The 27,190-nt window shown below is 38.2% G+C and overlaps 1 protein-coding gene across 5 annotated transcripts in view; it reads left to right on the top strand.

The window, feature by feature from the left end:
• AP2B1 (adaptor related protein complex 2 subunit beta 1) overlaps window positions 1-27,190 on the top strand; it is a 125,312-nt gene that overhangs the window by 16,019 nt on the left and 82,103 nt on the right. For all 5 annotated transcript variants that reach the window (XR_008961321.1, XM_057318289.1, XM_057318290.1 and 2 more), the window contains exons 3-7: window positions 1,507-1,612; window positions 7,087-7,222; window positions 9,383-9,628; window positions 24,508-24,698; window positions 26,749-26,970. Coding sequence is in view for 4 of the 5 variants with exons in the window: in XM_057318289.1 (XP_057174272.1) it covers window positions 1,507-1,612; window positions 7,087-7,222; window positions 9,383-9,628; window positions 24,508-24,698; window positions 26,749-26,970 (901 nt within the window). In the remaining variant the exon portion in view is untranslated. The remainder of the gene's footprint in view (window positions 1-1,506; window positions 1,613-7,086; window positions 7,223-9,382; window positions 9,629-24,507; window positions 24,699-26,748; window positions 26,971-27,190) is intronic.

Here is a 27,190-nt window from a genome sequence, read left to right as displayed (position 1 = left end):
TCTTTAAGTTTATGCTAGAACTGGAATAGTTTCAGTTACATCCTGTTTTGATTCTTCAGCTCCTGCTGCTATTCACAGTGCAGACTTTTGAAACCCTGCTGCTTGTCCTTTACTGTTCCTAGAAGTAAATGATGGCAACCCTAAGAGCTGGATTTGGCAGGAGATGACTTGGTGGAAAGGAGAATGACTCTAAAGGGGCCAGCTTTTCTGCAATTTTTGCAATTGTTGATTAAAACCAGTTTTTGTAACTTCAATTTGTTTGCCTTGCTGGCGCTGGATATTGACGTAACAAGCTTTTTTAGTGCTGAACTTCTGTGTTCCTTACGAGTTTCATCCTTCCCATCTGAAGGCTTTAGCAGATCACATAGTTTGCTGTCCCCGCTGTTTCCATACTGGTGAATGATGTCTGGTTAAAATGAATATCAAGCACAGTCGTAAACATGGCGGAAAGTGAGGCGGTATTGTAGAAGAGTTTAAGGGTTTAGATGGAGGGTTGAACTGGGAGTAGCCAACTTCTTTTTTGTAGGCTTAGTGGTGTATTTTTTTTTTCCTTTTAAAACCAGTTGAGGATTATTACCGTCTTTTCTTTCAGCTCCAGCTTTCTGAAGGTAGGTGAGCCTTGTCCTTAAAATAGTGATGACAGCCCTGGCATTTCACAGTGCAGGGCCTGAGTGCTCATTCAAGATTGTGCCTTTAGAAATGACTCTGATTTGTACCATTCTTGAAGCTTTGAGATTATCATTTCCGTTAGATCAATTGAATAGGATGGGGTCTTGAAGCCCATCAGCTTCTCAAAGTACTAATTAGAGCAGGGATTGTCAACCCTGGTTGTGCATTAGAATAATTTGGAGGAACTTTAAAAAATATGAGTGTGAGAGTTCTCCTTGACATGCTGATTTATTTGGTCCAGAGCAGAGCTTGAGTGTTGTTATTTCTAAATACCTCGCAGGTAATATTAGTGTGTGGCCAAGGTTGGAAACCTCTGGATTCAACAGTCGGGAGACACAGTTCTAAGAGCAGCTCTGTCACTCATTCACTCTGTGATCTTTGAGCTTCAGTTCTTTATTGGTAAAGTTGAGAGGGGGTGAATGAGCTGATATCTGGAGTCTCTTTGGTTTGAAAACAGATTTGTGAACCTGTTTTGTGCCTATGTTTATTTTTTCTTTGGGGCCTTGAAATTCTGATGGAAGATCATCATCACTCAGATGCTATTTTCTCCCTATAGTAGTAAGATATCGTGAGATTTGTTTTTTTTTTTCCCCACTCCTACACTTCTAAGATCTGGATTGCACCTTCTTCTCTAGCTATAACCTCAAAGATGGTATCGTTATCAGTGGGTCAATTAATATTCTATGGATTTAAATTGTACTTGTCCTGTAATTTTTAAATTTTCTTCAGTTGCTGCCCTGCCTCTGGTCACCTGTCATGTTATTTATTACAGAGTGTAGTATTCTGCTCTAGTTTTCTGGTCCTGGGATCTCACCAATTTGGTCTCTTCTTTTGTAGGAGAAATCTTTGAATTAAAGGCTGAACTCAACAACGAAAAGAAAGAAAAGAGGAAGGAGGCTGTGAAGAAAGTGATTGCTGCCATGACTGTGGGGAAGGACGTTAGGTAAGGGTAATCACTCCTGCTGTTGGTCACTTTAGACCCATACCCTATTTTATGGCTTTTACTGCTTTTCATTTAACTGTTGTCATCATAGAATCTATAAGAATGAGTTTGTCTCACTGAAAGATCATGAGGAAGTATAGTTGCTTTTAGTTTAACTCTGTGACTTAAGTTTTTTTGAAGAATGAAACCAGTTTGATCTTTTTGCGTAGAGATCTAGTCTGAAACCTCCTGAGAGCTGGCACAGTTACAGACCTGTTGTTGAAGTAGTCTTAGAAGATACTAGAAGCGTACTGAGAAGCAGAAGCTCATACGTTCTTTAATTGGCTCAAACTAATGTCCTTAACTCTACCACTGTATATTCAGTTGCTGAATTCAAGATGAAAATCAATGTTAACAAAGTCCGTGTTGTCTTTTTCTCCCCCTATAATTCAGACAGACCATTTGGAGATAGGTACGGATTATCCACAGGCCCTTGAGGATTTGCAAGATCCTTTCTGGGAGATTTGTGAGGTCAAAGCTATCCTTATAATAATACTTGGGTATTATTTGCCTTTTTTTACTGTGTTGACATTTGCACTGCTGATGCCTTAATGTAAATCAAGGTAGCAGTGCCAAACTGTAACTGTAGTCATTGTATTTGTCACCACTACATACTTGCAGGAAAAAGGGTAGTTTCACTTAGGACTGTTCTTCATGAAGCATTAAAAATTTATTTTATTAAGCTTCGAACCTTGAGTATAGGTCATTTTAATATTCCATGTGATAAAGTAGGAATTATGCATAAAGCACTTCTGCTGCATAGCAAAGTGTGATGGTTGACTTGGAGAAAAGCCCTTGCACAACTGTTTGAATGGGAATCGCATTTTTAAGTGAAAGAATGACAGACAAATTATAGTTAATCAGACTTCAGTACTCAGAAGACATTTTATCAAAAATGAACAAGGTGAACCTGTCACTTCTAGAGAAAAAATTTGACAGTAGATGTATTTCGAGCTTTGAAGTAAAAATTAAATTGTTGGAAAACTTGTATCTTGCAACATGAGCTTGACAGCTTCCCAATACTTACAGACTTTTCTAATGAGCTTGGTGGTGAAATTAATGAATGTATTATTTACTGTTATGTGATGAAATTTGTCATCATTGGGAAGATCTGCATAACTCAACTAATATTTTCCAAATGACCAGTGCCTGTGTCACAAAACTATGCATGGGTAAAAGATCCAGTCAAAATAAGTGATAAATGAATGGATTTTAATGCAATCAAGTATTAAAAGCTTGATATGGTTTCAGATTCCACATTGCAACGAACTTTTTTTTTTAAGATTTATTTATTTATTTTAGAGAGAGGGAGAGAGCACATACGTGCAAGTGGGGAAGGGGCAGAGGGAGAGAATCTCAAGCAGACTCCACACTGAGCACAGAGCCTGATGAGGGTCTCGATTCCATGACGCTGAGATCATGACCTGAGCTGAAGCCAAGAGTCGGACACTTAACCCATTGAGTTACCCAGGTGCCCCTCCAACTAACTTTTAGGGAACTACCATTTGTGGACTGAAAAAAGAAAAAGAAAAACAAAGCATTTGTCTATCTTTAATGAATCAAGAATATCTAGTTAATCTGAAAAAGCTGTTAAAATACTGCTCCCTTTTCCCATTAATATATGTGCATGATTTTCTTCTTATACTTCAATCAAAACAGTATTCTACAACAGGTTGAATGCAGGAGCAAATATGAAGATCCAGCTGTCTTTGCTTAAACTAGACATTAAAGAGATTTACAAAAATTTAAAACAATGTCATCTTAATTTTTAGAAAATACAAAATTTTTGCTTTAAAATATTTGTTAATATGAAATACAGTTATTATTTTAAATGGATCAGTGTCTTAAAATATTTGTTTTAATTCCTGATACCGTAAAATATCAGTAGGTATAACCCACATGAACAAAAACTCTCTGGGGAATCTCAGTTTTCAGAGTGTGAAGGGTTTCCTGAGACCAGGAGTGTGAGAGCGGTTCCCCTAACCAGATGAGGGGCCCAGGTGGAAACGGTGGCAATGAATGACTCAGATACCTTCCTGTGCTTCAGGTGCTGCTGCTCTGAGGTGCCTTTTGTTATTGGAGTTTTATTTGTTAAAATATAAGAATTTGGTTCTTAACTTGCTGTTCTGTTGCTATCTATCTCAGAGGTTGGTACACTTCTTCTGGGAGGGCAAGAAAGTAAATACTTTAGGCTTAGCATGCTAAGAGGCAAAAAAAAAAACCTGAAGATATTATATAGGTAATTATATAACAAGAAAGAGACCAATTTTCCACAATTTGTTGATGAAACTTAAGTATAATATTTTTGTACTACAGATCTAATGAGAAGATTAGAATTCTTTTTTGGGGCATAACATTTTGTTTAATTGGGGTCTAAAGTTAATATTCTCTATCAAATCACTTTTAAATGTTCGTCTAAAAAACACTTTTAGCTTATAGCTCATACAAAAGTAGTGGCGGGCTGTATTTGGTGCATGGGCTATAGTTTTCCTACCCAGGATCGATCTAGTCACTGATGGGCTATTTTTGCCAAGGAATAATCTAGATTGAGAGCATCAGTACTGATGAGCTGGTAAAAGTCAACATATTTCATTAGTGGGGCTTTTGTGTTCTCACCCAGGTTATTTCTGTATCCTAGAAAAGTTAAACCTCTTTGAGTTTCCTATTGTATGCTTGGTAAATACTACTTGTTAATCTATTAGTTGCTGATGATTTATCTTGTGCTTATGCTATTCCACACATCACAATTTAAAAAGGATAGTAGATGTCTCTTAGCCTTCATTGCACTTACTGTCTAGTTGAAGAGACCCAAAATTTGAAAAATTAGGGAATAGTAAAATATAGTTTTGTAATTAGGTACTAGAATGTATATATTAAAGGCAATAAGAGTTCTACAAAAGAGAGATCCATGTAAATAGGAACAGTTGAAGAACACTTCTTGGAGGAGATGGGGTTTGTACTGTGCCTAGATAGCTCAGAGAAGCAGAATAAATAGAGATTAGGTATTCGTAGGTTATCATATTTCAGTCTCCCCTGCAAGTAACTTCAAGTTCAGTGCCGTTTGATAGCAATAAGCCACATATATAATTTTAAGTTTTCTGATAGCCAAATTAAAAAGTAAAATATAGATGAAATTAATTTTAATATATTTTACTTAATGCAGTATACTCAAAGTACCATTTCAGCATTAAATCAATATAAAAATTATCAATGAGATGTTTTACACTATATTTTTCTTTTTTTAGAAAAAGATATTTATTTGACAGAGAGAGCGCACAAGCAGGGGGAGCTGCAGACGGAGAGGAAGCAGGCTCCCTGTTGAGCAAGGAGCCTGACTGAGGGCTCGATCCCAGGACCTTGAAATTATGACCTGAGCTGAAGGCAGACGCTCAACCGACTGAGCCACCCAGGCACCCCACATTATATTTTTCGTACTAAGTCTTCAGGATCCAATCACATCTTAGTTCAGACTAGCCACATGGCCAGTGAGTAGCTACATATGACTCGTGACTACCATATTGGAATGCTCAGGTTTCTAGCTTTATAGGTTGGTACTTAACAGTTTTTACCTCTAGAACTTGTTTTTGATCAAGATCTTCCTGATCTTGTGCAGGTTGTTGGAATTAAATTACTCAGGATCTTAAATTTACTGTTGGTTAATATGTCACATTTATTTTCTGGTTTTACAGTTGTTTTGCCCATGAGTTACTCTAGGAAATGGAAAGAACATTCATTTTTGGGGAGTGTTAATTAGTGTTTATTGAATATCTACATGTGCATGAAACTACAGTAGGTATGTACATTCAGGTTAAATGACTTTCAAAGCAGAATCATTGGTTCATTGGAGATAAGGTGGATTCTTTGGCTTTGCAATCCATCTCCCTTTTTGTGAACAACTTTCTGCTTAATGTGTGTGTGTATAGGAGCTATACCATGTGACTAGTTATTTCAGTCATCTCTTTCCTATAAAAATAGACTGACATTTGCTTTTTCTGTACTTGTAGTAAGATGTTAAGTATTTAAAATTTAGGAAATTTAGGGGTGCCCGGGTGGCATGGTTGGTTAAGGATCTGACTCTTGATTTCAGCTCAGGTCATGATTTCAGGGTTGTGAGATCAAGCCCCACATAGGGCTCCACACTCGGCATGGAGTCTGCTTGGGATTCTCTCTCCTTCTCTCTGCCCCTCCCACTCATGCTCTCTCTCTCTCTCTAAAATAAATTTTTGAAAAAAGTATATAAAATTTATATAGTACTCTCATAAAGCCTTAGGGGAAAGGTTAATTACCAATCTCTCATAAAATTATAGTTAACCTGTACTTAAAAAATACAGCTTTAAAATCAGATAAGCTATCCTTCCAAACTAATGGTTTGGAAGCCATTCCAAACTAAAGCCACTCTCCTTGGGCTTTATAAGAGAGTAGTAAATCATGAAATGACTTGAACTGGGAAAAGTGTAAGCTCCTTTTATATTTGAGGACACTCAAATTTTCATTTGTCTGAGTTTGTAACATTAAGAATAAAGAAACAAATTCTAGAAGGGAATCAGGACTTCTTAGAAAAATGGCTGGTTTCAGTTGTGAGATTAGAAATGTGCCAAGTAATCCTGTATGGAGCATCATGTCTTACCAGAAAGTGAGGAAACTGGTGAAAACGCAAGATTGCATCACAGGGACTCAGAAGGTGGCTGAGTAAGTTCCTACTGGCCAATGATAGAAGAATATGAACATTAAAACATTGAAACATATGAACATTAAAACACGAACATTATAGCAACCATAGTGCTTTGAACCTGGAATGAATTGATATGTAGAATTACTGTTAATTTTTGTGCGTGATAAAGATTGTGCTTTTTAAAACAGGATTCCTAAAGATATGCCCTAAAATATATATGAAATTATATAATGTCTAGGATTTAGCTAAAAAATAATCCAGAGCAGGGGCTCCTGGGTGGCTCAGTCAGTTAAGTGTCCAGTTCTTGATTTCAGCTCAGGTCTTGATCTCAGGGTCGTGAGTTCAAGCCCCATGTTGGACTCCATGCGGGGCGTGGAGCCTACTTAAAAAAAAAAATCCAGAGCAATTAGATGGAATAGGGATGGGAGAAGAGAGAATGGATTGAGGATATGTATGAAACAAGATTGGATGTGTATTAATGATTCTTTGCAGCTGGGTGATGGATACATTGGGTTCGTTATACTACTCTACTTTTGTTCGTTAGAAAATGTTTGTAATGAAAAGTTTCTTAAATCTATTTTTAGAGACCTTCTTGGAACCAGGACTATAGTTTCTTTAGAAATTCATTTCAGTGTTAATTGTTACCACTGTGGGGATATATTTCCTTGCATCAGATCACTTTGTAAAATAAGGCCATTCATGTTCAGTCCAGTATCTTGGCACCAACATCTATTCATTTTCCTTTTCTCTTTTCTCTTCTCAGTTCGCTCTTTCCAGATGTAGTGAACTGTATGCAAACCGACAACCTAGAATTAAAGAAGCTTGTTTATCTCTATTTGATGAACTACGCCAAGAGTCAGCCAGACATGGCCATCATGGCTGTCAACAGCTTTGTGAAGGTAACATTCCCCCTCCAGGAACTCAAGACCAGTCTCATCTGCCCCAACTAACCTGATTTTCAGAAGTGTTTCTTGATATAGTTAATGTCTGCATTGCAAATAAGCAACCTCTGTTCTAAAAGAGGACCTCTAGAGAAGTACTGGCAGTAACTAGGAGTGTTCATGTTTTTAAGCATTCTTTATGCCAGCATTCGTCATCCAGTTCAAACCATATGGAGAGCCTTCTGTTAGCTGGTCTTGGTGAATCCTTGCCAGATGGGAAAAAAAAGCCAGGTGAAGAAACCTCAGTGTTTTACCTTCCCAGTCTGACAAAGGTTAGGCGTATCATTGCAGTTTCAGTAACCTGGGCTTTATCTGTTTTATCTTTGGAGAAACTATGCTTATGGGTCAGAAATAGTGGAAACTGCAGGAGTGACTACTTCTATTTTGTTTTACTTAATAGTTCTTAACACTCAATTTTTTTTTATTATGGAAACTTCCAAACATATTCAAGTAGAGGAAATAGTATTATAAATTCCTAAATCGCTATCTTGTAGTTTCAGTAGTTACCAACCCATGACCAGTCTTGTTTAATTTATTCTCCCCATATATGCTTTCCTAACTCCCACTTCTTACTGGATAATTTTAAAGCAAATCCCATACATCATAAAGATGAAAAATCATTTCATCCTTATATTTGTCAGAATAAGGTCTCTTTTTTAAAATTTCTTTATGGTGAGAGAGAGTGTGGGTGCATGTGCGGGTGGGGGGTGGGAGTCAGGGGGGTTGGAGGTCAGAGAGAGAGTCTTAAGCAGACTCCGCTCTGAGCACAGAGCCAGACTCGGGGCTCGATCTCACAACCCTGAGATCATGACCTGAGCTGAAGCCAAGAGTCTGACACTCAACCAACTACACCACCCAGGCGCCCCAAGATCTCTTAAACATAGCTACGGTACCATTGTCACATCATAAAAAAATTGACCATTAAAAAATTTCTTATTATTAAACATGCAGTCAGATTTTTCCCATCATTAGATTTGATGGACATAATAATGAGGTTGTTCCTATTAATGTATATCATATGTATCTTTTTTTTTTTTTTTTACTGGTGTTTTTTTCTCTGTCAGAAATTTAGTCTCTATTAAAAAAAATTTTTTTTAAATTAGCTTCTATTAGACTATTTTGAAAAATAAACAGTGTGCTTTCTTCCTTCTCATGGAATTTTTGTTCTTTTCCTGTGTTTAGCTATATCGTCCAGAATTAGAGAGAACATGACATTTCATTCTTTCTGTCTGGTGTTTCATAGATGGACTACATCATTGGAAAGATAACTTAGTTTACGTTTTTTGGAAGTTAGCATGTACATAGGTTTATAATGTTTAAATAAATTTTTTAATGTAGGGCAATTTAAGGAGTTTTCTCTTTATGCTGTATTTGGATTGCTAATAAAGAAGAATTGGGCGCCTGGCTGGCTTAGTTGGTAGAGCATGCGACTCTCGATCTTGGGGTAATGACTTTGAGCCCCATGTTGGATGTGGGGATTGTTTTTAAATAAATAAATAAATAAATAAATAAATAAACAAACAAACCCCTCATTAAAAAAAAGGGAGTGGGGGAGAATGTACCTCAGAGGGCCCTCTCTGCTCCTTAACTCCAGGAACTTAGGTCAGGCCTAAACCAGTTTCTGTTTTCCTTTGCTTTCTTGGCTGTAGGCCTCAGAAAGTCCAGCCCTCTTTTGTTTCTGCTTGATATTTGCAGGCTGACTCTGGAGTGGGACACATCTTTCCAATTCCTCTTTTTTTCCCTGTTGTTAAGGCATGTCCACTAATGGCCATGGGGATGGTAATGCCAGCTCACTAAGCTGCTGCCTAGCCCTGGAATGAAACCTACTGGGCATTTCTTCATTGTGTGTGTAAAACAGTTAAATGAATTCCTAACCTAAGCTCTTAAATAGGCACATAAGATTTGTACTTAAGAAACAATAGCATGGGAGATTAGTGTTCTGATGTAGAATATAACTGGAAGCTTACATCAAGTAAATATTCTTTTGTGGCTTGTAGAAACTAGACTGTTTACTTTTAGTCACCATGTACGCCTATAGTTGTCAATGATTTTCTTTTCTCTTTTCTTTTCTTTTCTTTTCTTTTCTTTTCTTTTTTTTCTTTCTTTTCTTTTTTTAAGGACTGTGAAGATCCCAATCCTCTGATTCGAGCCTTGGCAGTCAGGACCATGGGGTGCATCCGGGTGGACAAGATTACAGAATATCTCTGTGAGCCTCTCCGCAAGTGCTTGAAGGATGAAGATCCCTATGTTCGGAAAACAGCAGCAGTCTGTGTGGCAAAACTCCATGATATCAATGCCCAAATGGTAGAAGATCAGGGATTTCTGGATTCTCTGCGGGATCTCATAGCAGATTCAAATCCAATGGTAATAAGCTTCTGCCTTTATAAAGAGAGCAGTACTTAAAATGGGTTCCTTTTAAAAGCATGTTTAAAACAAATCTTTGGGGCATTGAAACATAGGTTAGCTATGAGAAACATGAATTCTGTGTGTCCCTCAGATTATGTCTCACACGGTAGGTGTTTTCTGAAATGAAAACCAAGTACTAAAATACAAGGGTCTTAAAGCAAACCTTTGTATCATACTACCCCTGTATTTGCTCAGAAACCAGTTCTTTCATCATTTTTTAAGAGGGCTTTACCTTAAATTTATATCAGTTTTTAAAAGATTATTTCTTCAGATGTTTGTGGTCTTTTCTGGTAGTGTGGGAATAGAAACAAAGTTATATTTATTGCCTGATTATTGTAATGCATTCTTCTACAGGAAAATTCTAGGATAAAATTCTTTTTGCCAACTTATGTTCTAAATGTTTGGCAGCTAGAACATAATACCTTAGAGTTTGGGGACCTTTTATTTCTCTTATTAATATTTTTAACTTTGTCTATATAATGAAGGGGAGAAAGTCCCAAGTGGTATGTTAACTCTGCTGGTAACGAGCTCATTTGAATGGAGTGATTGATCACTAGGTACCATTATTGAGAAGATGGAGGAATATGGCCACTTTTTCTCCCCTTTTTGCCCAATGCAGTATTTACTTGGAGGTGATTAACTTTGAGTTAACCAGTGGATCACCTCTGAATACTTTCTTTATTGAACTTTCTGGAACTTGCCTTGAGTTGGGATTTGCCTTGAAATAGACATTGTCTCTCACTTGCAAATCATGTGCTCATATCTCTGTTTTGATATTTCATTTGGCTCATCTTATTCTTTGAGTAACCTTGGCTTCTGTTTATTATCTTTCAAGTTTAGTATCAAGGTCAAAGGATGAAGCAAACCACATTTTTTTTAAGGTACTGTGGTACTAACTACCATCAGGAACCTTCTAGCCAGTTTCTAGGCACAGAAGCTGGTGTGGGTGTGTATGTGCTTAAACCATGACTTCTGATAGGTAATCATCACCAGTATTAGAAGATTCAGCCTTTCCTTTTTTTCCTCAAGTAGAACCACGTGGCACTTTTTATTTTTAATTCCGTAAAGAAAGAAATTTATAAGGCATTAGTATCTATTTTATAGAATGTTCAGCTGGTCCCAAGTTGTGTTTTGGTGTTGCTTTTGAGTCACTGTTACCCTGAGCAACTGTCTTTGAAATTTTCTACTTGAGGACAAATGAGAAGATAAGGGTTTGGGCTCCTTGCTCCAAGTTTCAGGCTTCCAGGTAAATGAGATATCATGCACTCAAATACTCAGTGGAGCTGAGAATGTGGAATGGCGCGAGGTGAAAGTGAGTCCTAACTCATAGATAATTCCAGTTTGGGGAGAAAAAGGCATTTTTTTTACACCAATGTAAATTCTTCAAAATAGAACCTGTGAAATTAGATGGTCAGAGATAGGGGCTAACTGATGGTTTGGTAAAGAGTCGTTTTGTTTTGTTTGTCGTACCCAAGCACTTAGATTTTTATCCAGATGAGTTGAGAGGATGGAACGATTCCAGAACAAGCCTACTTACTTTAAGTTTTCATTGTGGAGGAAGGGCTGGTTTTTGTCCAGCCTATCATACTCTCAAGTAATATACATATTTATACATATATTTATTTATACTTTTTATTATGGGAATTTTCAAACATATTCAAAATTAGAGTGACTAAATGAAAACAATAGGTGAATAAAATGAACCCATTTACCATCATCAGATTCAATCGTTATCAACACATGCCAGTCTTGTTTTTAGCTCTTTTCTCCCATGGCATACCAACATATATGGAATTTAAACAGGCAACATCAGTGGGTCTCTTTGAATGTAATATAACATTATAGTGAACTATAATCCTCTAAAATTTCTTAACCTGGTTTTACTACAACAGATCAGAAGGTGATTTGGATTTTCACAATTACCTTTGAGAAAACTTTTAGAGAAAATTTAAGGTTACTTGATAGATTTTGAGAAACTGTTTCAGGGAATGACTTTTGTTTTACTGTCTTTATTGCCAGTTTCCCTAGAGCAGGTATCAGCATTAATTATCATTGGACCTGTTGCCCTCTAAATAGAAAATCTTTCTGATTCTCGTCAGATTTCTGAGTAGCAGAACTTTTCCCTGATACTGTTCAACTGCGTACTAGCAAGGCACACACGGTGCAAAATTTAAGGTGATCCTCACATTCAGGTCTTTGTTAGGTGTCAACTCTCTACCCGCTCAAGCCTGAAAGTGGGGTGCCTCCTTAAGTTTGTGCCTTGCTTGCCCTACTCTTTTCCTGGCCTTACTCATATTCAAATCATTTTTTGAACTCTTCATGCTTGTTGTAGTGAAGAACTAAAAAGCGTGGATTAAGATAGCCAACAGACATACACGCCTACTTTTGATCTTGAACCCATACTTTTCTTTTTTTTTTTTTTTTTTTTTTTTTTTTTTTTTTTTTTTAAAGATTTTATTTATTTATGTGACAGACAGCCAGCGAGAGAGGGAACACAAGCAGGGGGAGTGGAAGAGGAAGAAGCAGGCTCCCAGAAGAGGAGCCCGATGTGGGACTCGATCCCAGAACACCGGGATCACGCCCTGAGCTGAAGGCAGACGCTTAACGACTGAGCCACCCAGGCGCCCCTTGAACCCATACTTTTCATATCCAAATGCGTGTCCTGCTTTTTACCAAAAAGTGTTACAACTGACATTTGGACCACTGATTTTCCTTTTTTGTCAGCTGGGTCAAATACTGTTGATAGGAAACAGATGCGTGCATGAATGTAAAATGTAGTGGCTCAAACACCTGAGAAGTTCCTAAGGCTTATGATGACCATGTGTCATTAGGAAAAAGGGAGTTTGAATTTAATTGCATTCTATGCCAGATAGATGCTTTTAGCTATATTACTTAGTTCTCATATCTTCCCAGTGAAGTAGAGGTTATCCTATATTCAAGATCAAGAAATGACCACTCAGGCAGTTTTCCCAAAGTCAGACAGCTAGTGGTAATGTAGCCAGGATTCTAACCTAGTTCTGAGTCCCAGTACCCATTACTGGTCACTGCCTTCATGGATGTATGTATACGATAGGATTTAAGTGTGTATGTTCACACATACACATTTAGAACTGTTTTATTTTCTCAAAATGGTTAAATTTTTGAACATATGAAGGCGTTTAATCTGTTTTCCTGTGGAAATCCTCTCAATCCTCTTACTCTGATAATGGGTAGGAGTCCTCTTTTATTGCTCTTGAGGGGTAGTTCTGTTCCACTTTTTCAGAAGTTGTTCCACATGGTGGCAGCACTGCACCAACAAATTTTAGAATCTCTTGCAAAGCAAATGAACGTTTCCAGGGGGTTCTGCTTTAGTAATTTTCTTACAGCTCACTTCAGAAGGGCATCCTAGATGTAAGAGCACCAGAACACATGCAGAAGTGACTGAAATCGGAGAGGAAAATGTTGATCAGGATCTGAATACTTTTGGGGTTATGTGGATCTCCAGGCTGATTCCTGGGGGTAGTGTACCTTGCTGCAAGTAAGAGAACTTTAGTGTGTTTTCATTCCCTTTCTGGGGGGGAATCACACCTCATTTTCCTGCAGTTATGTCGTTTATACCAGTTAGAGCAGTCTTTCAGTGAAATACTATTTGTTGAAAGAGAAAAGATAGACTTTGAAGTAAAAAAATTCTCTCTTAAATTCTGGCTCAACTTCCCTGAGTTGTTTCCTCTTCTGTTGAATGAGGGGAGCCATTGTAGAAAGGTCTTGGGAGTATTTACTGAGCTGTTGCATAAAAAAGCACATATTCGGCTTATGGGAGCTCACGAGGGTGATGGCTGCTGCTCCTGTCGTCATGAGGTAGACGTTAGCCAAAGCTTAACGTTATCGCTACAATATTAAATGAAAGTGTCCTGATTCCTTTGATAGCTGTACAAACTCATATAGTACAATCTTTTCTGAGAGAATTAGAGCCAAACTTATTTTCAGATGCAGATTTTGTTATTCGTTATTTTGAAAGTAAACCTGTATTCAGAATGAGGAACCACTTTGAAGCTACAGGAAAATAGCTCCGATGATTTCTTCACAGATATCAGAATTTTTAAAATTTCCACTACGTGTATATTTATAAGAAAAAAAACGCGCTTTTGAGCGATGGTGACTATTCTGTAGCTTTTTGCCCGCACATGACGATTTTCCCTCCTTACCATATTTTTTTTTTCCCCTCCAAGGCTTTTGAGGTATTCTTTTTTTTTTTTTAAGATTTTATTTATTTATTCGACAGAGATAGAGACAGCCAGCGAGAGAGGGAACACAAGCAGGGGGAGTGGGAGAGGAAGAAGCAGGCTCATAGCGGAGGAGCCTGATGCGGGGCTCGATCCCATAATGCCGGGATCACGCCCTGAGCCGAAGGCAGACGCTTAACCGCTGTGCCACCCAGGCGCCCCTGAGGTATTCTGACTTCAGTTAACATGTTCATGCCAGAGCCTGCCACTCTGGAGACTCTCTCAACAGCCCCCACTGAGCAGTGTTGGCTTTTGTGAACTCCATTCTCCTGAGTCCCGTTGGCCTAGGGACTTTGCCCCTTTGCTCTCTGTCTTCCAAGTCTTCTCAGTTCTGCTTCCAATCACTCTTGAGAGCTGCTTGCAGGAAGCCCTCTTGCACTGCTCTGCACCTGTCTGCCAAAGCACAAAGTACTAAATAAGTAAAAAAGCCTGTTTGTGTTTGGAGTGTTCTGGACAAGTAATATGTTCTCAGAATTGCCTCAGCTTCACCCACAATAGCCTTTAGCAGAGGTTCTAGTTAAAACCGCCAGCTTCTTTTGATTGGAACTTATTCTAGAAAGCTGTTTTATGGAAAATAACCTCTCAGAAAAAATGTGTACTTTAAATGTGGGCTGGCCAGCTGTTGGTTTGTAACCCTCCTGGGAGCTTCCCTGGTGCAATCTGAAACCAGCCTCCTTTAAGTGGAGGGCAGAGAGAGACCAAAGAAAGAGGCAGGCTACTCCAGATTGGTAGGTGACAGTTCTAATAAGCAAAAAGAGCTTACATACCCTGCCTTGGGCAGTAGCAGTGCAGCATGGATCCCCGCACCTGCTTGCCAAATCTTTAAAAGTTTATAAAGAGGCCTGAACTGGGTTCAGTCACATACACCATGTAGGTGAAAGGCAAGCAGAACCCCCATTTCAAGGACAGGCATAGGATGAGAAGCCTCCGAGGCAAGGGTTGGGTTCCAGCTCACAGGTCATTTGGCGGTCACATCTTTTCGGTGACCATCCCCAACCCCAGCATGTAGAAGCAGCATGGTATTATGGCAGTGGTTCGCAGTGGGGAGCAATCCCCAGGGGACATTCGACAATATATGGGAACACTTTTGGTTGTCAAAACTAATGGGAGAGGTGCTACTGGCATCTGATAGGTAGAGTCGAGAGATACTTTAAACATCCTACAGTGTATAGAACAGCCCCTTACAGCAAACAGTTATCCATCCCCAAATCCAGTAGTGCTAAGTTGCAAAAAATTTGGATTATGGAAATAGCATATGGCCTGCAGGGCCAGAGTGGTTGCTGTTTTGAGTCCTGGTGTGGCTGCTCACTAGAAACATTGCCTTGAGCAAGTTATTTAAAATCAACTTCAGGTTCCTCATCTGTAAAATGAATCTAATAATGCCTATTTTACTCGATTATTTCAAATATGAAGAGTAATATAAAAATTTATGCCTGATACTTGGTAAATGCTTAGTAAACTGTAGCTATTGAGGAACAATACTTTCTTTTTTTTTTTTCTTCCTTAGGATTTAATAACATTTTTTCTAGTTTACTTTATTGTAAGAATACAGTATAGAATACATATACAAAATATGTGTTAATCAACTATTTGTGTTGTCAGTAAGGCTTCTGGTCTACAAACAGTAGGTAGTTAAGTTTTGGGAGAGTCAAAAGTTATACATGGATTTTCAACTGTGCAGCGGAGTTGGTGCCCTTAACCCTGCATTGTTCAAGGACCAACTGTATATCCTTTTCTTTTTTTTTTTCTATTTTTTAATTTAATTTTATTTTTTTAATGATTTTTTATTATGTTAGTCACCATACAGTACATCCCCGGTTTCTGATGTAAAGTTCATTGATTCATTAGTTGCATATAACACCCAGTGCACCATGCAATACGTGCCCGCCTTACTACCCATCACCAGTCTATCCCATTCCCCCACCCCCCCTCCCCTCTAAGGCCCTCAGTTTGTTTCTCATAGTCCATAGTCTCTCATGTTTCATTCCCCGTTCTGATTACCCCCCCCTTTCTTTATCCCTTTCTTCCCCTACCGATCATCCTAGAGGAACAATACTTTCTGATCATTGTAGTTTTTATTTAGGCCTTAGAAAGTTGTGTTGTGGTTTGTCATCAATCTGAGATGATGATATTGAAAAACTCAAGTCTCTAGATCACTTTGTAAATGCAGAGATTTTTATCAGAATATAAATGATGTCCTTGTGGGCTATGTTAAATTTTCTATTAAAGATAAGCCTATAGAAAAACATAATGACCTCACTTAATTTAGTACTTTATATGATTTCTCTTACCCCTAAATGTATATTAGTAAGTAGGAGAGTTTTAAAGTAAAATTTCATACATAAGTGAAATTAGAAATGAATAATGCTCTTCATGCCAGAAGTCCATAAAGGAGTTCTAGAGCTGGTAGAATTTTGGGCGTGTGCAAGAGCGTCAGTATGTGGTGGGCACTTAATAACAGCAATGTGGGAGGTAATATATTCAGTCTGTCTGGGTTCCCCCAAGTGAGTAATGTTATATTTGGTACTAAAAGAGGATCCACCGTTAATTTCTGCAGGAATGGAGTAAGTAGAATCATTGGAGGCTGCTTTGATATAAGGCTGACTGCCCAGCTCTTGAATTTCCCACAGGTTGATCTGAATTCTTTTCTGTCTCTGCTTACAGGAGAAGCAGGCGTTTTTATTTTCCTTTATATTAAACTCCGGAAATCTTTCTGTGATTCTCACTTCTTTTAAAAAATTCGTTATCAGTTTTTTATCTGTTATTACCAACTTACAGGTTTTTTTTTTTTATATGCTCATTTGGGGGGAATAATTCTAGATTTACAGAAAAGTTGCACAGATAGTACAAAAAGTTCTCATATATTCTTTGCTCAGTTTCATTTAACGTTAACATCTTATATAACCATGGCACATTTGTCAAAACTAAGAAATTAGCACTGCTACATTAACTAAAGTACAGATTTTATTTGAATTTCACCTGTTTCAACACAAATGGCCTTTTGCTATTCTAGGATTCAATCCAAAATACCAAATTGCATTTAATCATTTCTTTTTATAAAGAGTTGACTCACCCTGTATGAAAAGTATCTTAAAAACAGAAAAATGCTTTGTAATTATAAAATGTTATACCCCCCCCCCCCAACACTATATAGCATAGTGGTTAAAACTCAGACTCTGGAGCCAAAAAGACTTGGGTTTGTGTCCTGGTTCTATCATTTCTTGGCTCCCTAAACTTAGTATCCTCATCTACAAAATGGAAGTAATAAATAAGACTCTATCATAGGATCGTTGTGAACATTGAAGGATAGAGGGCTTGCAAAGCACTTAAATCTTGAACCTGGTATAGAAGAAGCCCTTCATAAGATAACTACCATTTATGGTCTGTATTTCATAGTCATTGTGGAGTTGGATATTAATAATTTTAGAAGGGTTAATCTTTCAATTGCAAATTTATTTTTAAAAGATTTAATTTTTTTTGTATATGTTATTTAAAGCCAGACATTGTTTTTTAGGGTAATTCTGAGAGCAGCTTACCCACAAATGAAGCTAGGTGTATTTACAGTGTTACTACATCATTGCAGAATTGGTTTTAAAAGGTAATTATTCAAGGATATACCTTTTTTTTTTTTTTTTAAGATTTTATTTATTTATTTGACAGAGAGAGAGCCAGAGGGCACAAGCAGGGGGAATGGCAGAGTGAAAAGGAGAAACAGGCTCCCTAGAGCCTGATGCGGGGCTCGATCCCAGGACCTTGGGACCATGACCAGAGCTGAAGGCAGATGCTTAACAGACAGAGCCACCCAGGTGCCCCTCAAGGATAAACCTTTAAAGCAGTTTTCATCAGCAACTTCTGGAAAACTGGATCTGTTGTACATAGTGCCCCAAAAGATCACAGCTCATTCCTTTCTTAGTGTCCCCTTTAAGATGATCTCAAGGCTCTTACTGTGGCAGGGATTACATTGCTCTCAAAAGGGAGATAATAAGTGGTGTGATAATAAATTTTTTGTTTTGTTCATGTCGCAGCTTGCTCTGGTGTAATTTTAAAGTCTGTGGGCGAAGTAACTCTGGTTGTTAGGAGTGCCTTTTGTCTACTTGTTGATACCTACTTGCAGTGTTTTGGCTTTGAGAATATTTGTATTTTGTCAGACCATATCTTTTTTTTAAAAATAATATTTTTTATTATGTTATGTTAGTCACCATACACTACATCCTTAGTTTTTGATGTAGTGTTCCATGATTCATTATTTGCGTATAACAGCCAGTGCTCCATGCAGTATGTGCCCTCCTCAATACCCATCACTGGCCTATCCCACCTCCCCACCCCCCACCCCCTCTGAAGCCCTCAGTTTGTTTCCCAGAGCCCATAGTCTCTCATGGTTCATTCCCCCTTCTGTTTACCCCCACTTCATTCTTCCCTTCCTTCTCCTACCAATCTTCCTGCTATTTCTTATGTTCCGTAAATGAGTGAAACCATATGATAATTGTTGTCAGACCATATCTTAAGCCACTTTAAGTAATGAACTTTACTGAGTCTTATTTGTCAATCTTGTTACCATGTATTCAGAGCTTCTTGTCATAATGAGCCATGTTGACTCAACTTCCTTATTCCTGGGAAGATGAGGGGAAAAGATGGCACATTATAGAATGTAATATAGTTGGCATATTATCTGCTGGCATTCTGGATGTGTGTTGGATTCAAGTATGAGCTCCAAGTTTTACTTACTTCAGGGGAAAAAATTAACGGGTACCACACAGTCATTGTGTGCTTAGGGAGCCGATAATGACTGAAACATGCTCAGAACAACTACACGTTGCCATGTGCTTTAATGCCTCATTTGGGGCAGCTCCGTGAAGGAGAAAGCAAGATTCCTAATGGTGCTGATTTTTAGGAGGATAAAAATATATACTACCTGTATATTTCAGCATAAATAGTTTTGGTCAATTATTCCGCTTTCACAGATTTAATTAAGTCTTTAGGGGCACCAGCCCAAAGGATTGTGAATTGAACAGGAAAACTGAAGTATAAATCTGTTCAGAGTGTGTGACCTTGAAGGTCATTGCTGGAAATGCAAGTCCTCTAAGTAGTAATTTCTTAATAGGGGGAAGTCACTACTGGAAAGTGATCTCTGTCTTGGGTTCTGAGGGTATGGAAATGAAGGTGCAGGTTGAAAGTTATTCGAAGGGACTGGGAAATGAGTGAGAGATTTCTCGTAAAGGAACTTCTGTCTGTGACATTCCAGCCCTGTAGATCTAGATTTCCCGTCTCGAGTTCTTTTTTTCAGGGTCATTTTTATTTTAACCATATCTGCAGCTCTAGCTTGCTCCTTTTTTTAAAAAAGTGAGATAAAATTTATGTCCTTAAAATTGATGCATATCAGATAGGGGTAGCTTATAAATCAGATTTTATGGCTGTATAGTCAGTCTTGCCTCTTTAAGTGCTGTCAGGATATGATTATCTCTGGAATATATAAAGTAGAAGAATACATTTTTTTCCTTGTATAAATCTGCATGTCACCTTTGCCTCTAAATAATGTTTTGATTATATTATCCTCCCCCAACTCTGATTTTTCCTTCCCTTTCTTCCAGCTAAAGTTCACAGCTCTTGGCAGCTTGGCTCTGCTAGAGGCAGAGTGATTAGTACTCAGGAACTGGAATCAGACACAAACCTTGGGTTCATATTCAAGCACTATCCCTTTCTAGCTGTTTACTAAGCAAGTCACTGACTTCTCTGAACTGATTTATAAATCCATTTTTAAAGCCTGTTTCCATGGGGTGACTGGGTGGCTCATTCAGTTAAAGGTCTGGCTCTTGATTTTGGCTCATGATCTCAGGATCCTGGGATTGAGTCCTGCATAGGGCTCTGCACTCAGCAGGGAGTCTGCTTGAGATTCCCCCCCCCACCCCATGCATGCTGTCTCTCAAATAAATAAGTAAACAAACCTTAAAAAAACAAAACACCTGTTTCCTTATCTGTAATAGGTGGATTTTGATAGCAACCACCTCAGTTGCTGTGAGGATTAATGGCACATAGTAAGTGTTCAATATGTTCTAGCAGTTACTGTCTTTTATCTTTTTGTGCAGCCTTCTCTATTAGGTATAGTATAAGTAAATCACAAATTGCTTACCTTAAAAAAAGCTCAGCAGACTGCAAGGGTCCTTAAGGAACTGTCACATTGAAGAGAAGTCTGTAGTTAAGGTAGAGAAAGATTTGTCTAGTAGGGAATGTGATTTTATATACATCTATATATGTATGCTTTTGTACATAAGTATGTGTATGGATGTTTGTGTCTAATATCTGTATAAAGTATACATATTAGGTCTGTGGTGGTGGGGTAGGAAGAGGAATGTTTAGTTGCAGTCTCTCCAAGAAACACCATAATTGGGAGGCAAGATGAATAAAAAAAATTTTTTTATGGTATATATGTTTTCCTTTGTAACCTAGATGGCCAACTTTTTATAAATCAACTAATGTATTGAGAAAACTCATTTAAGAAACCCAATTTATAAATCCATTTTTAAGCAAAACTTCTTTAGAAACTCCTTTCTGGGGTGCCTGAGTGGCTCAGTCAGTGGAGCATGCTACACTGGATCTCAGGGTTGTGAGTTCGAGCCCCATGTTGGGTGTAGGGATTACTTAAAAATAAAATCTTAAAAAAAAAAAAAGAGACTTTTTATTGAGAACTGTAGTTTTTTTTGCGATTATAGTTAAAAGGCTCTTGATCTCTTTCTGGCAGTGTTTCCTAAGAGAAATGCCAGTTTTCTAGGGGAGAAATGTTATGCATGTGAGTCTTAGTTCAAATTCAAAGTGATGGTTCAAGTGAAAGAGACATAACCTTTGTTTTAATACACGGGTATATCAAGATAGTTACCGCAGGGGTTAGATTTGTTCTTTGTGACATTGAATTATTGTTTGGATAAGTCTTTCTGGAAAGAGGAAGTAAATCTTAAGTTTCAATCTATTGTTTTTAAAGCTTATTTTTAGAAATAGACAATATTTGTGCTATGTACATAATACAAAATTCCAAAGAAACAGCATAAACATCGATAAGTGAGTTGTCCTGTATACCCTAACCACCCAGTTGCTGTCTTGAAGTCAGTCTTTTCTCTCTACTTTAGATTCGGTATGACTAGCTTGTTTTAAGTTTCCATTAGGGTGAGACCAGGAGAACGTTAAGCAGTCCCTATGGGCCCACCTTGGTATGTTTCTGAAATCATAACAGCCTGTGAGGATTAGGAGATGAAAGTGGAAAGGTAGAAAAGAAGGAACATGAAGTTTTAGAGGAACAGTAGAATTTTGTTATTGGGGGTGCATTTTTCTCTAGTTGGCCATTGGCTCAGTAACTGTTTGGCAGTAATCTCTTTCCTCAATGCAGGCTTTTCTAAATGTAATCCTATAATCTGGTCTCTCTGGATCTTTTAATTAGATTTACTTTTCCCTATTTCCTTTTTTGTTTTAATGTGATAATGAGTGGAAATTGCCTATTTTGCCACCAGAACATATACTTCATTAGCTGCATTATACACTTGGTTTAATTTCCAATTGCCTATGATAATGACAGAGGAATTCTAATTGTTCATTCTGTTCAGTATCCTTCTGTTCTCTTTCCTCCACATTGCTTTTTTTAATTCCCTCAATTCTGACCTTTTCTTTTTCTACATTTCCTATTAACAGACTTTATATTTAACATGTAATTTTTTTTTTAACACTGAAATGATTTAACTGGCAGAAATGGTAAGTTGTGGTAGAACATTTTATCTTGGACAGCCAGTAACTAAGATTGGGCATATGTTGGCAGTAATAGTTGAAAACAGTCATTCGATCTTCCAATATGACATTTTGATCCTTTATACCATAATCAGATCTATCAAGTGTGTAGGACATGGGAAATCTCTTTCCCTGCTTGTAAAGCACCTGAGATGATGGAGGGAATTAGTAATTCACTCTTTATGCTTTTTGTTTGTCACTAAATCCCATGCTTGTTGATAGCAAACAAAAATGAAGTCAGAAAGGAAGTTTATACATGGTACCTTGTGGTAGGTGGACTAGATAATTCTTACTGATTTTTTTTTTTTAAGGTTTTATTTATTTATTTGATAGAGAGAGAGACAGCCAGCGAGAGAGGGAACACAAGCAGGGGTAGTGGGAGAGGAAGAAGCAGGCTCCCAGCGGAGCAGGGAGCCCAATGCAGGGCTCGATCCCAGGACTCTGAGATCATGACCTGAGCTGAAGGCAGACGCTTAACAACTGAGCCACCCAGGTGCCCCTGATTTTTCTTAATAACAGTAAAATCATATCATATTTATAATCATACTTACAAGGGAGCCTTTGATTTTTCAACTTGGAATTTTGTGATCACTAAAATATAGCTGACGATGATTCTATTCGTATCATCATACTTTTTTTTTAAGATTTATTTATTTATTTGAGAGAAAGAGAGAGAGCATGAGCATGTGAGTGGGGAGAGTGAGAGGGAGAATCCCAAGCAGACTCTGTACTGAGCGAGGAGCCTGACTTAGGCCTCAATCCCACAACCCTGAGATCATGACCTGAGCTGAAACCAGGAGTTGGTTGCTTAATTGACTGAGCCACCCAGGGGCCCCGTGACATCTACCTTTTATGAAAGAATGAATACTGTCGTTAAGTGTATTATGTGATTAAAAAATCATATTCTCTAGACATTTATCTTCTAGGATAAATGCTGGGATAATCTGCAGACTACTCAGATAAGGTGGCTACTAAAATCAGTAGCTGAATTGTAGCTATTATGTTTTTTCACTTGCTGCCAAAAGGATAATTATACAACTCTTAGTTTCTCAAGCCTTTAGCAAGGGACTTTAGTAAGAACTAAGCATGAGTTGACGTTTTTGAGAACATTTTAATATGTATACTTACTGAAGCTGCTCTCTCTTATCACATCTCATTGATACTTAGAGAATATTTATGTTTAGCCTTACTTTGCTAGTCTTTAGTAACATCTGGGAACTTCACTGCAAAGTGTGGTTTTCGGGGTGCCTGCCTGGCTCAGTTGGTAGAGCATGTGATTCTTGATCTTGGGGTTGAGTTTGAGCCCCACATTGTTCATAGAGATTATTTTTTTTTAATGTGGCTTTAAATTCACTTGTATAGGGCCATAGTATAGGTTTTTTTGTGTGTTTTTTTTATTTTGGGGTGTTTTTGCAATTTTTAAATTACTTTAAACATCATCAACTGTAAATGTATTAGTTATATCAGAAATACTCTGTAATTTTGATAAAGAGTATTCACTTTTTTTCTTGCAACTAATGTGGATTCCCAGATCTGTAAGTCAGGATTCAGGTGTACCTTTTTTTTTTGAGAGAGAGTGCACGCATGTGGGGATGCGAGGGGGAGAGAGACTCTTAAGCAGGCTCCGTGCTCAGCGTGGAGCCCGACAGAGGGCTTGGTCTCACAACCATGAGATCATGCCCTGAGCTGAAATCAAGAATCAGTTGCTGAACTGACTGAACCACCCAGGCACCCCACAAGTGTACTTTTTTATATTCGGTAGCAATTTTTCATATATGGTACTGCCTGAACAGTTACATTTGATGTACCGTATTTCATTGATTTGAGATGGCATTGATTATAAGATGCATTATTGTTTTCTGTATTACTTGGAAAGAAATGTGCTTCCTATTAAACTGACATACTTTTTTTTTTTTAAGATTTATTTGAGAGAGCGCTCATGTGAGCATGCGGTGGGGGAGGGGCAGAGGAAGAGGGAAAGAGTGTCTTAAACAGACTCCGCGATGAGTGTGGAGCCCCACACGGACTCAGTCTCATGACCCTGAGATCACCACCTGAGGCAAAACCGAGAGTCGGAAGCTTAACTGACTGAGCCATCCAGGCACCCCCAACTGACAGGCCTTTGTTATAAAATGCATCTCCGTTTCAGAGATGTTAATGTGAAAAACTCTTGATGAGTTAGGGTAATAGTACCACCTAAAATTTGCCTAAGGCTTTATAGAAAGCACTTATACATGTGTAATCTGATTTGATCCTTAAACTAAAACTGATCTGTGAGGTAGATTAAATTGTCCCCAGTTTTCAGATGAGGAACATCTCCCAGCATGTCATTCAGTAGTGAACTAAGGTTTCAAGCTCACATTTTCTTACTGTGAGACTCACGACATGATTGACAGTATCACCCCCCCCATACACGTATACCCATACAGCTCTAAAATTTTTCGTCCTTTGCCTGCCTAATGTACATGTTTAAACTTCTTTGATCTTTAAACTGTTCATGTATTTTTATTCTAATGATAGGGTTGAATACTATTAAAATTATTAATGTTTTAATAATAAGTTATGTGTGACTATCTGCTAATAAATGAATTGTTTTGATTCTGGGTGCCTGACCACAAGAAAACTATATATGCCATCATTGGTGGTTTAATACATGTTTTGAAAGCAGTTCATGTTTCTAGCTGACTAGGTAAAATGTTCAGGAATGATTAGGAGTTGAGATCTGTGAAGTGATCCGGAGAAGATTAAGTATTTGTTTATCATCGTACTGTTCTTGGTAAATCAAGGTCATGTCTGTTTCTTTCCTAGGTGGTGGCTAATGCTGTAGCAGCATTATCTGAAATCAGTGAGTCTCACCCAAACAGCAACCTACTCGATCTGAACCCACAGAACATTAACAAGCTGCTGACAGCCCTGAATGAGTGCACTGAATGGGGCCAGATTTTCATCTTGGACTGCCTGTCTAATTACAACCCTAAAGATGACCGGGAGGCTCAGAGGTCAGTTGTGTTTCCCTGGATAGCATCTGGGAGACTTGCCTGTTTGAATAAGTTCTACTGTCTGTATTAGAATAGGGTTTCTTATGTTGGCAAAAATCAGTGGCTTGTGGGGTAGATACTGCTATCTCTGTGGTATTTTCTCACCGGATTTAGGAACATATTTAGGTGGTGGAGTGAACCAGGCAAAAATAGCTCTTCTTAAAAGATGTGTATTTTTCATTTCTTGTTTGAATATTGCAGTTACCTTCTGCTAAAATCTCCCTCATCATGGTCCCACATCTCTCATATAGCAGTTTCTGGCCATTTGGCACACAAGGTTTTTGAGTGTCTCACTGTAGAGACAAACTTTTCGTTCTATTAGATGCATAGTAAGTGGCCTGATACTAGTTACTGAGTTGAACTATGTCTATAATTCAGTAGTAGAGAAAATGTATTGAAGCCTGCAAGACATATGGTGTCTTTCATTAGATACAGAAATCACGTCAGTCTGAATTTGGAAAAGATTTTGAAAGGTGCACCTGGGTTGTTCTGCTCAGCCCTTTACCAAGTTCACTGTTAGAAATTTTCTTTGACCATCACAAATTGACTATTAAATTTCATATATGCCTACACACATTTTAGTTTACAGAGTTGAAATTACCACCAATTTTTATTGAGTGTTCTGTATATATAGGCACTGTACTAGGTAAAGTACTTCGGAAGAAATGTTGGCTCTTCATTAAAGTTGACATATTTTAATTATGGTAGATAAGAACCTTCCTAGCCTGGCTGAAGCTCAAGCTACCATAACGTAAGTTCTCTTCACTTGTCTGGGAAATTGTTCCTCAGGACCTTAACTAAACTCTCCTCGATTATTTCTTTCCATTATCAAAAGTACGAGTATCTTTAAAAAAAAAATTACAAGTATCTTATGGAAGGAACTTTTTATAGAATTTGATTTTTTGTTGGTCCTCGTCATCTCACACTTATTTGTGCATTCACTTAGCAAATGTTTATTGAGTCTATGCTGCATGCCAGGCATTGTTCTGGGCCCTGAGGATACTCTCAACAGAATTGTAGCCCTCACGGAACACTTATGCTGAGGAATGGGGCAGAAGTATATATAATACAATGTATAATATGTCAGAGGATGATAAGCACTAACGGGAAAGATAAAGTAGAGAGGAGCTCTAAGAAATACTGGACGTTTGGGGATGAGGAATTGTTTTTTGTAAAAGGGTAGTCAGGGAAGGCCTTGCTGAGAAGATGGCATTTGTATGAAGACCTGAGGGAGGTCAGGGCATCAGCCAGTTAGATACTGGAGGAAGGGAGAGAAACCCCCTTACTTATCATAAATCCTTAACTGAATATAATCACCCAGACTCTCATGTTGCCCAAGAGCTATCAAAATCAGGTTAATTTCTGAAGAACCCTCAACAGATAATTACATACTCAAGATTTAGGGAGGCCTTTAAGTGTAGGTGGCAGGGGCTAGGAGAACAGGGGAAGGGCTTGGGAGAATATTGCAGTGGTGGTCTGTTACTTAAAAACCCTTTTGGAGATTTTCTTATTATCGTGAAGGCAAGGAGTGGTGTTGTTTTCCTGCTCAACTCACCTCCTGCATCTTTTGAAACCTTCAGTCACGGTTTATATCTCTCACTATGAAGTAACTCTCAGAACTTAATTTGACATCCTATAGGTTGAGGAGAAATAGGTTGTGAGGCAAGGAGCCCTTACGTAATATGGGGAGATGGAGAAGACTGTAAAACACGAGGGTAAATAGTGTGTGCCTCAGGTATTTTTGGGTATTGCCTAGTTTTCTTCCAGTTTGGCATCCCTTATTGCTGATTTCCTGAATCTTCTGATGTCCCTCCTCTGTCTGTAGTTTGCTGGGAATGAAGCTTTTGCAAGTGCAGGATCCCAGTTTTGTTTCCACATGGAGCTTTGACTTTCCTAACCGTTTCTCTAGTTTCTTGATAGTTGATCCGTGGGACTCTGACACAGTACGCTGTGGGCTCTGGATTGAGCAAAGAAATAATTCAGGTTGTTAATTTTCCTTTTCTGCCCTCAGCATCTGTGAGCGTGTAACTCCCCGGCTATCTCATGCCAACTCAGCAGTGGTGCTTTCAGCGGTAAAAGTCCTAATGAAGTTTCTAGAGTTGTTACCCAAGGACTCTGACTACTACAATATGCTGCTGAAGAAGTTGGCCCCTCCGCTTGTCACTTTGCTGTCTGGGGAGCCAGAGGTGCAGTACGTCGCCCTGAGGAATATCAATCTAATTGTCCAGAAAAGGTTGGGAAACAATGAATTGGTGATTAAAGTGCTTATTATTTTGAATTAAGCTTAACAATATCAGTATTACAGAGGCCAGTGTGAATATGTGGAAAGGAAAATGTTGTATGGCAGAGCAGCTTGCCCAGCATCGGGAGGCTAACAGTTGCTTTTGGAATGTTCCTGCGATAAACACTTGGTGTTGTTCTACAGCTTTGTTTGTTTCCTGATGGGCCTCCTA

This window comes from Ursus arctos, unplaced genomic scaffold (genome assembly GCF_023065955.2).
Source record: "Ursus arctos isolate Adak ecotype North America unplaced genomic scaffold, UrsArc2.0 scaffold_24, whole genome shotgun sequence".
Taxonomy (NCBI): domain Eukaryota; kingdom Metazoa; phylum Chordata; class Mammalia; order Carnivora; family Ursidae; genus Ursus; species Ursus arctos.
Note: the sequence above shows the minus strand (reverse complement) of the source record. Positions and strands in the feature narration are given on the sequence as shown.